Source organism: Brassica napus, chromosome C6 (assembly GCF_020379485.1).
Source record: "Brassica napus cultivar Da-Ae chromosome C6, Da-Ae, whole genome shotgun sequence".
NCBI lineage: Eukaryota > Viridiplantae > Streptophyta > Magnoliopsida > Brassicales > Brassicaceae > Brassica > Brassica napus.
Genome location: NC_063449.1, coordinates 7,919,036 through 7,932,692, shown reverse-complemented (window position 1 = coordinate 7,932,692; position 13,657 = coordinate 7,919,036). Strand labels below are relative to the sequence as shown.

General features: G+C 35.3%; 3 protein-coding genes and 1 long non-coding RNA gene across 7 annotated transcripts; 2 read left to right on the top strand and 2 right to left on the bottom strand.

The window, feature by feature from the left end:
• Window positions 1–1,161: 1,161 nt before the first annotated feature.
• Window positions 1,162–4,878, bottom strand: LOC106389740. Of its 4 annotated transcripts, XM_048760430.1 has the most exons (5): window positions 3,701–4,870; window positions 2,976–3,600; window positions 2,303–2,569; window positions 1,954–2,220; window positions 1,162–1,566 (listed from the first exon to the last, which is right to left on the bottom strand). In XM_048760430.1, the coding sequence occupies exons 2-5, from the start codon at window positions 3,381–3,383 to the stop codon at window positions 1,243–1,245; spliced, it is 1,266 nt and encodes a 421-aa protein (XP_048616387.1). In that variant the 5' UTR covers window positions 3,384–3,600; window positions 3,701–4,870; the 3' UTR covers window positions 1,162–1,242. The 4 variants fall into 4 exon arrangements, with proteins under 4 accessions (XP_048616387.1, XP_013685534.1, XP_013685532.1 ...); XM_013830080.3 differs by having other exon boundaries at window positions 1,954–2,166; window positions 2,976–4,878; XM_013830078.3 differs by having other exon boundaries at window positions 2,303–2,560; window positions 2,976–4,876.
• A 3,544-nt stretch (window positions 4,879–8,422) lies between these two features.
• Window positions 8,423–9,175, top strand: LOC106389739 (photosystem II 5 kDa protein, chloroplastic-like). Its single transcript, XM_013830076.3, has one exon. The coding sequence runs from the start codon at window positions 8,748–8,750 to the stop codon at window positions 9,054–9,056; it is 309 nt and encodes a 102-aa protein (XP_013685530.1). The 5' UTR covers window positions 8,423–8,747; the 3' UTR covers window positions 9,057–9,175.
• On the bottom strand, window positions 9,174–10,863 carry LOC106389737 (nifU-like protein 5, mitochondrial). The gene is made up of 6 exons (XM_013830075.3): window positions 10,527–10,863; window positions 10,180–10,347; window positions 9,941–10,116; window positions 9,756–9,859; window positions 9,576–9,687; window positions 9,174–9,493 (listed from the first exon to the last, which is right to left on the bottom strand). The coding sequence occupies exons 1-6, from the start codon at window positions 10,729–10,731 to the stop codon at window positions 9,428–9,430; spliced, it is 831 nt and encodes a 276-aa protein (XP_013685529.2). The 5' UTR covers window positions 10,732–10,863; the 3' UTR covers window positions 9,174–9,427.
• Window positions 10,864–11,206: 343 nt separating this feature from the next.
• Window positions 11,207–12,593, top strand: LOC125588722. The gene is made up of 2 exons (XR_007324850.1): window positions 11,207–11,860; window positions 11,945–12,593. It is a non-coding gene; the product is annotated as an uncharacterized LOC125588722 (long non-coding RNA).
• The last annotated feature ends 1,064 nt before the right edge of the window (window positions 12,594–13,657 follow it).

The window sequence follows — 13,657 nt, the reverse complement described above, 5'->3', positions numbered from 1 at the left end:
TGAAGAAGATGACAAGTAAGCCAATTGACTTCCACATGTTCATCAAAGGGAAGTCATCTATTAATTCTTCACATTTTTGTATATCCTTGTTATCATTTAACTCTTTATTGTGTAATTTCTTGCTGCCAAGTTTCTTGCTGCCAAGTTTCTTGGTCATGCATGAATAGAAGTCAATGAAACATGTGTTTCAAGTCTAAAAAATATTTTTTATACGGGGCCAATTATAACAACAAATATCACGTAATTCTATGATAACTGCATTGTTATTGTGTACTAGATCTTGACACTGTCGCCCGCGCGCGGATGTTGGTTTTCTCTTTTATTGATTTTGATAATTTTATGTATTTATTAATAGTTAATACAAATCAATCAAAAATAGAGGATTGATAACTCAGTGAGAGACTGAGAGAGACCTGAGGGTTTTTGACATCATGATAGAATGGTGATGCAGTGCGGAAAACTCCTTGGCAACCATCGATTGATGAATCAAAAGATCCTTCTTCTAACAAGTTTGCTTAGAAAAGTTTAAGTCTTTCCTCTGCACCTTCCAACACAAGCAAATGCTCTGTTTTTCTTGGATCATCTGTTCCATTGAACCATGTACACAACAAACACATAGAATCAATCTTATGAATTATCTTTCAAGTTTCATTAAAAATGAATCTTCTATATGGGTTTATGGGTTGGGTCGGGTTGGATTTTGTTAATCTGGGTTTAGTTTATTAAATTACAGAATAACCCCACTAGTTTAAGCCTTTCCTCTGCACCTTCCAACACAAGCAAATGCTCTGATTTTCTTGGATCATCTGTTCCATTGAACCATTTACACAACAAACACATAGAATTCATCTTATGAATTATCCTTCAAGTTTCATTAAAAATGAATCTTCTATATGGGTTTATGGGTTGGGTCGGGTTGGATTTTGTTAATCTGGGTTTAGTTTATTAAATTACAGAATAACTCTACTTTAATCTGGGTTTAGTTTATTAAATTACAGAATAACCCCACTAACTAAGCTTAATATCAATTAAACCCGATTGTGATGTTGCCAATATATTAAATTTAACTTCGTATATATGACATGTATTAACATAAACATTGTGTATTTATTGACATATTTTAATACCTTGAATGGTTTCCACCATATTAGATTATACTTCTTCGAGTGGCAAACTTTTTTCCATTTATTAACCAACCATAGAAAACAGAAAAAAGAATCTGGTTTTTGTCAGAAAGAAAAGTTACACTCTCATGACATTGGAGTTCTTCTGTCTCACTGCCACTGAACCGTTCTTAATTTCTCTTAAAGGCTGTCTTGAACTAGACGGTTTTGTTGTTTTCCTCTCACTGTACTTAGACCAATCTCCATTGCTGCTATATATGTTCTCTTTCAACCTACAAATCAACACTCTCTTCTCTGACTCTGTTGGCAACTTGTTCTTCGCTGCTTCTACCTTATCATCCTTCCTCAACCTTTTCATCTCTTCTTGTAATCCGCAAACCTCGGCTTCTAGGTTCTTCAACTTTGCTTCTGATGACAACGCTTTTCTTCTCCATCCTTCAACCTAAAACAGATTCATCAAAAGGATTATCAAACTCATGTTATATCAAAGATGAATCTAAGACAAATCTCATAAAGATCATATTTTTAGTTTTTGTCACATAAAAAGTTTTAAGCATATATTAATCAATAAAAAATATTAAATTACCTTATATTGTAAACTCTAACCCTGATCATAACCCTACTCCCTAAATACTAAACTCTAATCATTAAACTCAAAAATGTTTTTTTTTTTAACTTTTTATCTACGCTATTTTGGTGATTTTCCTCTTTATGTGCTAATTTTTGAACAAAAACTTGATTTAGTGGGTTGCCCAAAAAAAAAAAAACATGATTTAGTGCTAGCTAAGGATATCTCTCACGAATCTATGTGTGTGTAAGTCGATCTTACTGAGGAATGTAGATTCTGTATCTGAGAATCTGATTCAAGAGCTCTGTTTTGCCAGAAATCGCGACAAGTTTGAAGTTCCTCCATTTCATTCCTCACTTGACTAAGCATTTCTTGCATTTCTGACCATTGCTCTGCTTCTGCTCTTGCTTGATCTGCAATCTTCCTCATAAGTGCTTTGCAATGTCTAGAACAGCCTCTATTTTCCCCATGCGCCTGCACAAATACTCCTTTAGACAACTCCTCCAATTTACTACCCAATGTATCTATCTGCAGTAGATAACATCAAAATCAAGAACATGCAAAGAGACTAGGCATTTTTTTTGAACAGTGAACTGTTGTTGTGACTCACATTTTGATCAGGTAGAGAGTTGGGATTGACCAAGAAGCTATCTTCTGCCATTTTCTGAATCCCTTTAACACAAACCTCTCCTTCATCTAACTTCTCCAGCTCTCTTCTTAAAACAGAAGCTTGCCTGTCAAAGTTATGTCTGTAGTTTCCAACTTCCATGTCTTTAACCTTTGGAGACTTCAACTCATTCAGTTTCTCAATCAAGTAGCTAATCTCATCTTCCAAAACGTTGCTCTCCTTCTTCCCTTCAGAGATTCTCTGTTTCCCCTAAATCAAAACCACCAACATTGAACAACAATGTTATGAACAAACGCAAATCGACTTTGAAGAAAGCAAATAAACTTAAGAACAAAAACGAATTGATTCAAATACCCGTTTAGGATTTGTATATTGATTATGTGTGAAAAAAATTACGATGGCTTAAACCCGTATTTATAGTAATCTAAAAATTCAATTTCCTTTTTACTTTAGGAAAACATTCTTATCCTACAAAAATTAGTTTTCCTAATCATAAAAGGCATACGGTACCCAAGAACTACGTCCGGCACAATGAATGTTGGCATTTTTACTCATGTACAGATAATTTAAGACACATCCATGATTAACAAACAACAATCAAACTCAAAAACACTCACACTTGCAAACCAAGGAGAAGGAGGAAGAACACACTTACAGAGAGAAGAATAAGAACAGCAGATCTTAGCGTTCTCTCCATCCTCTTCTTCCTTCTCTCCATCTTCTTCATAGCGATCTCTTTCTCAACCCTTAGTAAATTACACTCTGATCTCAACATCTCCGCCTGAAACCTCCACTTGGCGAAATCAACAGGAGAAGACCTACTAATCTCTCTCCCGTCCGCAACTTTCCCTCTTCTCCTCCCTCCCTCCTCCTCGTGATGAAAAGACCTCTCTTGGTGAAACAGAGCCTCCAGCTTCACTCTCTGATCCTTCTTCTTCGGTGATATTGTATTCCTTCTCCGAACGCTATGCCTACGTGGCAGCTGGAGAATCCTCGGCGCAGGAGGACCCACCATTCCGTTTCTTCTCTCCATGTTTTCACCGCCAACTTTCAAAAAAGACATGGAAAGTGTCTGTCTTTTGTCTTTGTCTCTTTCTGGTAATGATTGTCAGAAGAAGAAAGACTTCTGGTCTTTTCTTTCTCTGTCGGATTTTGAAAAGTAAAACCCTTTTGTTACCGTTGCAAGAGCGATAGAGAGAATCACTAGAGAGACAACATTGGAGAAGTCAAGCGCAAAGATCGCTTCTTTTTCGTGATTTTTTAACATTGGGGTTTTTTTTCTGTGGGATATATATAATGAATGCGAAAGTAAGGATCTTTCATTGGGTCTGGTTCTCGAGTAAAGCAAGCCTACGGCGAAAGAGAGAGAGAGATGAAGACCTCGTGAAGTGGAGCCATTTTCAAATAAAAGCTGTCTTGTTGTTGTTCGTGATCAAACCGCTGCTTCCTCCTCTTTTCCACTTATTTACAACTCTGCCACTACGGCGAGTCTCATGCCTCATTGAGTCATTGGATGATGGATATTCATTTATTACATATCTTTTTTTCTTCCTTTTTACGATATCATTAAGACATTAATGTACATAGTGACTACTTGGTGCGTGTGTTTGTGTTTTTCTCAACGACTAGTAATTGTTTTACTCCAATCATGCTTTTCTATAGCCTATTCAAATTATTAATTAAAAAATGTACACTAGAGTATATTGTTATTAAAAATTGTTATACAATTCAAATTTCCTAAGATTATGCTCCTTAAAGTAAGATGTTTTAGATCTTTTATTTGTTCCACAAAGATAGATTTTCCATATATTTAAGATATTTTTTTATACTTTTAAAAAACATTAAATAAAAATGTTTAAATTGATTAAATTTCATTGGTGAAAAATTATTGGAAAGTGTATAATAAAATAAAAAAAATTAAATTATAAACATTTATTGAATTCTTAATAAGCGTGAACACTTTAGAAAATCTTACTTTCGGGTACGGAAGGAGTATTATGTTTTATATTGTTTTCTAAAATTTTATAATGTATTTGTCAAATTGTAAGGGACAAAGACTAAAAATGATGAGAGTTCTATTGATATTCGATATTAACATCTAACTAAATGGTATATGATAAACAAGTGGGATAAAAACGTAAAACATGTACATTTGCCAACTAAAAATTGACAAATTTGCTAAAACTCTAATGTTTAGTAAGTGTTTAAAATCAAGTTTTTTTGGAGGAAATATCCTCTCTAAAAAGAAATAATTTAAAATAGTTTAAATTTGGTCCTAGAAGAAGAATGTACACGAACCTAGAACTTTTTAGTAATTCAAAGAAACATGTATATTTAAATATGTTTATTTGGTTCGATACATTAGTGGAAGAAGAAACTCTTGTTAATATCTTACATATATACTAATATTTCATATATTTGATTATTTAGTAGGCCTGGAACTTTTATCCGAGATCCGGATTCGATCCGTGATCCGATCCGGATTCGATCCGTGATCCGATCCGGATCCGATCCAAAAATCCGGATATCCGGAGAGGTCGAATCCGGATCCGGATAGTAAAATGTTGGATCCGTCAAAGCCGAATCCGGATCCGGATATCTTGATTTTTTAGTCCGGATATCCGGATCTGTAAATTTTATTAATAACTATTTCAAAAATAGTAATATCTATATATAAAAACTAATTTTATTAAATATATTTTCATTTTTATAATAGTATATATAAATTTTATGTAAATTTTGTAATATTATACATAGAAATAATTAAAAAAAATTATATATATTTTTATTTTTAAATTATTGTTAATATTTTATATATATTAATATTATTTTTTATTTATTTTAAGGATCCAAATCCGGATCCGGATATCCGCCGGATATTATAATTTTTAGAAGGATATCAGACACCCGGATATCCGCGAACCCCGGATCTGGATAAGGATAGTAAAATTATGGATCCGCCGGATAAGGATCCGGATCCGAATATCTTAAAATTGTCCGGATACCCAATCCGTCCGAGACCTATTATTTAGTTTGATTTAAATTAAGTCATAGAAATAGAAAGACCAAAAGGTACAAAGCCAATTGTACAAGAGTCTCAAATTTTCTTTTTGTAAAATCTATATTATAATGATTGAGTTTTTGCTCTCTCCCCAGAGAGCCACGTCAGCGTTTTGTTGACCCTCACTTTTAAAAAGTGTGAAAATGTGTTAAACCCTTGGCTCGAACCCAGGTTATTGAGATATAAACACCAACATTTATACCACTAAACTAAAGGATACTTTGTACATTGATGGCCGAAACTAATATATATTTATGAAGGTCAGAAACCCTCGATTCTTCGGCTTTTTCTATAAGTGTATTATAAGTTCCTTTTTTAAATGAAACATCACGTTATATGAAAAAAAAAAACAATTATAGTTTTTCCATATTGTAAACTGTCTTTGTTTAACATGAGTTAAGGTTCTTTTCATCATTGTCTCAGACAAGTCTGAATTACAGAGTTGCGATGTGTGTCTGTTCGTAATCTATTTTTTCACCGGTGAACTCTTCATCTCCCCATCTTAAATCGCTTGATCATAAATGTTCCTGATTTGTAGCCCTTATGTAAACCCTATATATATATATGATTTTTCATCTTTGATGAACTCAATCTGCATCTCCACAAAACTCATTGATTTCTCTTAACTTTAACCATCTTCTAGAAAATGTCTCTCTCTCTGTCTTTCCAGTTCCTCAAACCGGCGTCCCCGGTGTCCGTCACTCAACCTTTGCGTCTCTTCGTCTTGGTCGTAGTAGTCAGAGCATAGCCTCTAACCTCCTCGCTTTTTGGATTCCCTGAACTTTAAGAAAGACAGTGAGTTTATGGGAATCACGGTTCTCTTCCTTGATGAAAAGGTAAGTTAATCTTCGATTTATCACACTTATTTAATATAATTGTTTTTAATTGATTTCCTGATTCTTTGTTGAATAATATTATTTGCAAATTCTGTGATTCATGGGTTTATTCCCGGCGGGCCTGCTAATCATTACATGCCATCTTTGAAAGCCGGTTCCATTGTGAAAGTCGATCGTTTTGAGGTTGCTAGGTGCTCAAGCATGTACAAGATAACTGATCATTCATTCCTCATTCGTTTCATCTCACCAACTATTATTGATGAAGTCATCACGGATGCTCGTAAGATTAATCTCCAGTCATAATTAGACTGTTCGACAATTTCCAATTGAATGCGAACACAAACCTAGAACTCCCAGGTATATTATCATATTGCACCTGAGTTTATATTATGTTTCGATATCATAACTGATATTTAAACTCGCAGATGTGGTTGGGCAAATCTATTATGTTCAGGGCTCTGACCTTACCAAAGAAACAACTTGAGTCGTTATCTGTCTCCTCATTGATCCGTAAAAAACAATCAACACACAACTCCATTTATATTATTAACTATATTGTGCTAACATCAATAATCAAAAATATTTTATACCCAAAATTTGTGGTCGTCTATTTATCTCACTTACTTATCAAACTAATTTTACGCAAACTTTTATTTTACAGGTTAAAAGAAACCACAACAACCCAAACAATCAAAACACCAAAAACTATAATTCCAAAAAAAGACGAATCATTAATGATCACCTCTCTTTTTTTGTCTAATCTTAGAAATAAACTTCAAAACAAATATACCAAACCAATCACCACAACTAAAACTCAACGACACATACATCGAGTCTTTTAAACAATACAAACTACACGGCCAAATATTTAACAATTTACAAACTTACTTTCGCAATGAAGAAGACGAAGACGACAATCAAGATCAGTGAAATTACCTAAACAAAAAAAGCAGAATAAGTTACGAACTCTGATAAATACAACTAACAATGATTTTTGTTTACATATTACTCATCAAATAAAAGAGAAACAAACACAGCCACACCAGAAGATACAAGAGACAATCCCAACAGACACAAAGGCGGCAACAACATCTCCACCTGCTCACTCCTCTTATCTTATAAAAATAGCTTACATGCTCAATGTCAACAGGCCAATGCTATTGTCTTCTTATGAGAAGACAATAGCATAAGGCCCAAATACTCAGAACTGTCACTCCTTTTTATAGTTATTTCTACAAGTCTTCATGTATTTGTTTCAAAGGTCCGGTAAGAGCAACAAGTTTAAAAATAAAAAAGAAACATATAACAAACATAATAAAAATAATAAAAATTATTACTTAATACACACAACTTACACAACTAAATTGGAGAAAAAATATTCAGAAACAAAAGATACTCTCAACAACTTTAATATAATTTATGTACTCTCAACAGTACAATAAACAAATTAAAAAGACAAACAAACAATAAGTTTCAGTAACACAACAAACAACACCACGAACTATATCAATCACATTACTAACACAGTTTAGTCTTTCATAGGTGGAGAACAATGCATACACAGTTCATCATCACAACTCTAACCCTATAACAATAAAAAAACTTGAAAAACAACTCAAAACACAAAATTCACAACTACAATAACCCTAACAAATATTGAGATGAAACAAAAACTATGTTCACAACTCCGCGATTGCGCGGAGGCAATGCCCTAGTTTATCATATGAGATACTTATCTCATTTTATCTCTTTCATTTTGATTACTTTTGATTACTTTAAGGTTGAGAAACTCATTGAGGATAAATGCAATCCTTTATCAAAGAAAAAGAAAACTTAAATACGCTAAATAATACTCAACCATTTTCAAAAGATAAATGTTGTTAAAAACTTGTTTGAAAGTAGATTTTTAAAATTTTCTATGCACTATTTATCAATTAATAATAAGCAACTTTAAATTGCAAAAATAACTAAATTGTTATTCGTTTTAAGCTATTAATAATTAAATTTTACTTTTTCCTTATTATGTGTGAAAAGCTGAAAACCAATTACTTGAAACATCTCAGTAATCTAAAACTCTAAAACAATCTTGTGCTGACCTTTCAAAAGCGTTGAGTAACCAACTAGAACTCTTTTTACCGTCCACGTAAAGACTCTTTGAACTATACTTCTGTTATGCTACTTTGACGCTTTGAGCAATGGTAATAATGGCCCAGAAGAAGTTTGTCAGTTGTGACTAGTCGTCCGCTTTGGTGGTCAGATAAGTGAACCCAGTACAGAAGCTACTCGTATTCTCCAGAGAGGTCACTTCGATTCAACGACCACAAGTTCCCCTCTGCCAAAGATTGCACAACCACACGTGGCAACAACCCATTTGCTCTAAATTCATATTTTGGATAAGGAAATGGATCATAATCCCTCAAACCCAACTTTCTTTGCCCACATCCCCAACTTTTTAAACACACAACCATCATCACTGGGCGATCAGAGAACAGAGAGAGACTAAGAGATCGCATCAACATCACAATTTGCTATGGCGTCAATGACCATGACATCTTCATTTCTCCCTGCCGTCTCAAAGCTTCCAGCAACCGTCTCCGGCAGCGACAGACGAAGCCTCACTGTTGTCAAAGCCTCCACGAGCGAGAACACAACCAAGAAAGAACAGACCATGAAGATGAGGAGGGATCTAATGTTCACAGCTGCAGCTGCGGCTGTGTGCTCCTTAGCCAAGGTGGCCATGGCAGAAGAAGAAGAACCCAAGAGAGGGACAGAAGCAGCCAAGAAAAAGTATGCTCCTGTCTGCGTCACAATGCCTACCGCCAAGATTTGCCGTAACTAAGTTCACTATTTTCACCAACTTAACTATATATATATATATATTATATCCACGCCATGTGTCTGTGTTGGTATTGTAATGATCATATTTGATCAAATCTATTAAAACCCTTTGTTAATGTACTTGAATGGTCCACTGATATTATACGAAAGAACATAAATCAGCAAATACATCTACTCAACCTTTGGCTACAAATCTTTACACTCTCAATAAGAGACATTATAATCCAATAAGAAATCAACTATTGGGATTAAATCATGAGGTTTGATAAAGAATAAACAGCTTAAAAAAGGCTGACAAATTCATACGAGGACAAAAGTAATGCACCTCTGGTTTTATTCTTCTTGTGTATGTTGAGAAGTGCTTCTGTTACTCTACTCCACCGGCCCAGACGAAGTTCCATCCTCTTCACCATCAAACTCTTGCTCAACACCTTTGACCTGTGCATTGCACAAGCAACCACTTTGGTGAGTAATCTTGAAAACAGGACAGAAGAAGACTATACCAATGCATCAGCTTTACCTCGGATATATAATGCATCAGCATATTCTCAATCCCTGATTTCAAAGTAACAGATGAACTTGGACAACCGCTACAAGCTCCTTGCATTCGAAGCTTAACTATCCCAGTTTCCCTGATCAAAAACATATAGCTTAGATAAAAGATATGGATCTTCTTGACCATTTGCTATAATTCACTTACGTATCAAATCCACAATACTCGATGTCCCCTCCATCATCTTGGACTGATGGTCGGATGCGAGTCTCCAAGAGTTCTTTGATCATTGCTACAGTTTCAGAGTCATCCTGAATAACACTTGTTAGCATTTTCTTTAGAGTCTCTCATCTACCAAAAACTTTGGAGATTACTGGAAGAAGCTTACGAACCTCGTTAATGGCAGTGTCCTTGGCAGCTGCAACTTGTGAGTCCATAAACAAAGGCTGCCCAGAGGAGTAGAAGTCCATTACCACTGCAAACACTTCAGGCTTGAGGAAGTCCCATGTCACGTCGTCTGACTTAGTCACAGTGACAAAATCCGATCCGAAGAAAACTCTAACAACACCTGCATCCAAGAGAGATTAACACAGTCTTCTTGTCATATGTAGCAAAAAGCTGCAAGAGATACCATCAATGGAGAAGATGGCTTTTGCCAAAGGTGAACTCATAGCTGAACGAGAATTAGGGAAGTCTGCGCTTCCTACTTCCATGACTGGTTTGCCAGGACTAAACATCAGAGAAGAAGGGTTTGGTGTTGACTGTGTTTGTATAAACATTTTCCTCCTTTGCACCGCCCCTAAACACACATAAGTTTAGTTAACTAGAGAGAGACCTTCAACTTCAAGCCATACCTTCATTCATTCATCTCTCAAACACACACACACACATTAGAGAGGGACATTCAAGCAATAACTTCATTCATTCATTTCTTAAGTTCAAAAAGATAAGATTTTTAAAATGCCCAAAAACACATACCTCCCAGTGAAATCGATTTGAGGGGAAAGGAAGAAACTTTCGGAGGGTAACAAGAAGCATAAACCCCCCCATCACTCGTCGAAAATTGGGTTGTCGCCGAAATGAACAGAGGGCGACGTGATACCAGAAGAGGAGAAGGCGAAGAAAAGATCTCGCGAGCTCTACGTCGCGAAAGAGAATTCAGAAACCTCGTTATCCCTTTCATCGTTTCCTACGATTCCAGATTATAAAGATTTAAGCTTTCGTCGGAGAATCGCAAATCGGATAGGCCCCGAAGAAAGAAGCTGATCGTCGGAGAAGAAGAAGAAACCTGCGTTACGGCGTGGCCACGACGGGCTCGCTCGTTATTAATAGTTTCTGTTACCGTCACCGTTAGTACCGTTAATTAATGAACCGGCTTTAACTCGAACCAACATTTCTGCAATTTATTTCTACTATACCGATTGTATAGCTCTACCGAATCTAACCGACCTTTAGCTCCATAATTTACCATATGTTTTTTTTTTTTTTTTTTTGAAACATAATTTACCATATGTAGTTGACTAATTTTATAAGTTTTCTATAAAGTGTTTGAGGCCGATGCTTAAGTGAATCTAGACACAGCATTCTCGAAAATGATTCTAAACCGCTTAAAACTGTCCGGAGAAAAAAAAAAAAGTCTCAAACGTAACCAAAAAAAAAGGATTTTTCTGAATATAAATACAATTAATTTTGGGACGAGGTCTAGTTAACAGTACGTACAAAGACAAAAAGAAAATATAAAGCTAAAGAAATTGATGGGCTCAAATCAAATCCTCATTCCAAGGTGATTTGTAGCTTTACCTAATTGTTTTATTTTGTTTGTTTGTACGTGTTAACATGCATACGTGCGAGATTTTCCTCGCACGAATATATAATACTTTACAGCTACGTATATTTACCTTTACGTAATTATGATAAAAGATATATTTCTTATGTAAACCAATGGACGAACTTCATTTAAAACAAAGCATATGATTAGCGTGCATGAGCGCATAGCCAAAGGCAACAAAATGTTTTATAAAGATTAATCATAATAATATGGTTTTACTACGTTATATTAGATTTATTTTTGACAAAGAACGTTTTAGTAGATTTACCATTGTAGAATAACAAAACTTAAAAATGACTTTATAAGTTCAGTTATATAATTGTTATTTCGGTCCTCAAGTTTTTAATAAAAAAATGAAAGTGAAGTTTTCTCCTGTAAGAAACAACGATAGAAGAGGCCGGAACGTTAGAAGCCGGTATGTGTCCGACTTTGAAATGAATGGTGCGGATTATGCACCTCAACCAAACGACGCAAAAAAGGAGAGGTGAGACTTCTGTTTGCAATTCATGTGCGTTACATATTAAGTTTCAACTCATCTCCGTGTGTTCTCTCTCGTCTATACAAACAGGTTGGGCTAGCAAACATCTTGGAAACCATAGTGGACACACTAAGACTCAAAGAAGAAGTGTGAGGGCTCTTCTTGAAACCGGTTTCGAAGAAGGATGCTCCAGACTATTTTGATATAGTGAAACGCCCGATGGATCTGTCGACAATCAGGGATAAGGTACGGAAGATAGAGTACAGAAACCACGAGCAGTTTAGACACGATGTGTGGCAGATCCAGCTCAATGCTCATCTTTATAACAACAATGGGCGTAACCCAGGGATACCGCCTTTGGCAGATCAGTTGCTGGAGATTTGTGATTGCTTGTTAGAAGATTATGGAGATCAGTTAGCAGAAGCAGAGAAAGGTATTGATAGATAGATCCCAAACTGACTGAGAGAGTGTGTTTTAAGATAGTCATTCCTCTTTTAATCAAGAAAAAAGAACTGGGATTCTAGCTTTAGCTAATGATTTGTATGAAGAAAAAAAAAGAAACATTGTCATGTGCTGTGTGTGTGTTCTTTTTTCTTTTTTCTATTGTTGTTTGTAAAATTTTGAGGTTTTCACTAAAGTGATGATTGTGGTGTGGGTATTAAATAGGACTTTGAAAGATGATGTGTTAATGTTGTGTATAAAACTTTGTTTTCATTGAGAATGGGCCTTTTGTTAATTATTAATTTCTTATTTACTAATTAGTAAGCTTGGAGTTAATTGAGACATAAATTTGCTAATCTATCTTTGTTTGGTCGGGAGTATCCTTCATGGCGCTTCCGATACCTTCACGTCGTCTCTATTATCTCTTCCCCCACAAAGTCATCTTACTCTCAGTATGTATCCTATTGGTCCATGCTTGTGATAATTTATCGCAAATCTATAAAAAGCAACATTCAGTGATAAAGGTCAATGAAAACATGCTTAACATAAACGGAAGATTTTATTTTGCATGGTCTTGATTGTTTGTTTGCGTTTACAATCGTTTATCTATTCCTTGAATTTCATTTATTGGGAAGAGATGTGCTAAACATAAATGGATGATTTTCGTTTATGTTTAGAGTTAGAGATGTGAAACAGGTTTACCCATTCTGTTCCGTCCCGTACCGCGGCGGGTTAGTCGTCGAGGATCACAGCGGGTCTGTCCCGCGCGGGCTGCGGTCTTCAAAATGCCGGCCCAAACCCGTCCCGCAGAATATATAGGCCTTCGCGGGCCGTCCCGCGGGACGCCTCCTTACCAAACCGCCTGCTACAGCTTTTTTAATGAATGTTCAAGTAGAAGAGTTGTGTAAGAGAGTTGAATAGAGCTCATTAAGTTTTACTAAAGCCTTATCAAAATCAATGCTACAAAGCTCTGTTTGTGCTTGCGTTTTTGAGGTAAAAGTCTTCTTTTGTTATCAGCATAAGCTTTTGTTAAGTTTGAACCTGATTGAGTTGTTGTCTTTGTAATAATTTGGCTCAAGTGTTGTATGTCTTCATCAAACCATCTCTCTTTTTAATTATTTGGATTGCAAAAAAATTCGTGAATTACTTTGCCAAATTATACAAGTGACGTGATATACAACTAACTTTTCTCCTAAACAATACCATTGTAACCAAATTTAATTTAAAAAAAATATCTTCACAGCATTGAAAAGAAAACAAAACCAATCAACTTAAATAAGAAATATCACATTGTAATAAAGCAATTCATAGTTGTGAGTAATAAAAAGAGAAAACAAATCAAAACACCACCAGAGCTCGAGT

What these genes read in the sequence shown, in the direction of transcription:
- LOC106389740 (XM_013830077.3), bottom strand. Translation starts at nt 3,383, where the DNA reads ATGTCTTTTTTGAAAGTTGGCGGTGAAAACATGGAGAGAAGAAACGGA. An exon ending in ACTCTCTACCTGATCAAAAT is followed by an intron (nt 2,221 to 2,302) that starts GTGAGTCACAAC and finishes TATCTACTGCAG; the next exon opens with ATAGATACATTGGGTAGTAA. An exon ending in TACAGAATCTACATTCCTCA is followed by an intron (nt 1,567 to 1,953) that starts GTAAGATCGACT and finishes AATCTGTTTTAG; the next exon opens with GTTGAAGGATGGAGAAGAAA.
- LOC106389739 (XM_013830076.3), top strand. Translation starts at nt 8,748, where the DNA reads ATGGCGTCAATGACCATGACATCTTCATTTCTCCCTGCCGTCTCAAAG.
- LOC106389737 (XM_013830075.3), bottom strand. Translation starts at nt 10,731, where the DNA reads ATGAAAGGGATAACGAGGTTTCTGAATTCTCTTTCGCGACGTAGAGCT. An exon ending in AGCCATCTTCTCCATTGATG is followed by an intron (nt 10,117 to 10,179) that starts GTATCTCTTGCA and finishes TCTTGGATGCAG; the next exon opens with GTGTTGTTAGAGTTTTCTTC. An exon ending in AGGACACTGCCATTAACGAG is followed by an intron (nt 9,860 to 9,940) that starts GTTCGTAAGCTT and finishes AGTGTTATTCAG; the next exon opens with GATGACTCTGAAACTGTAGC.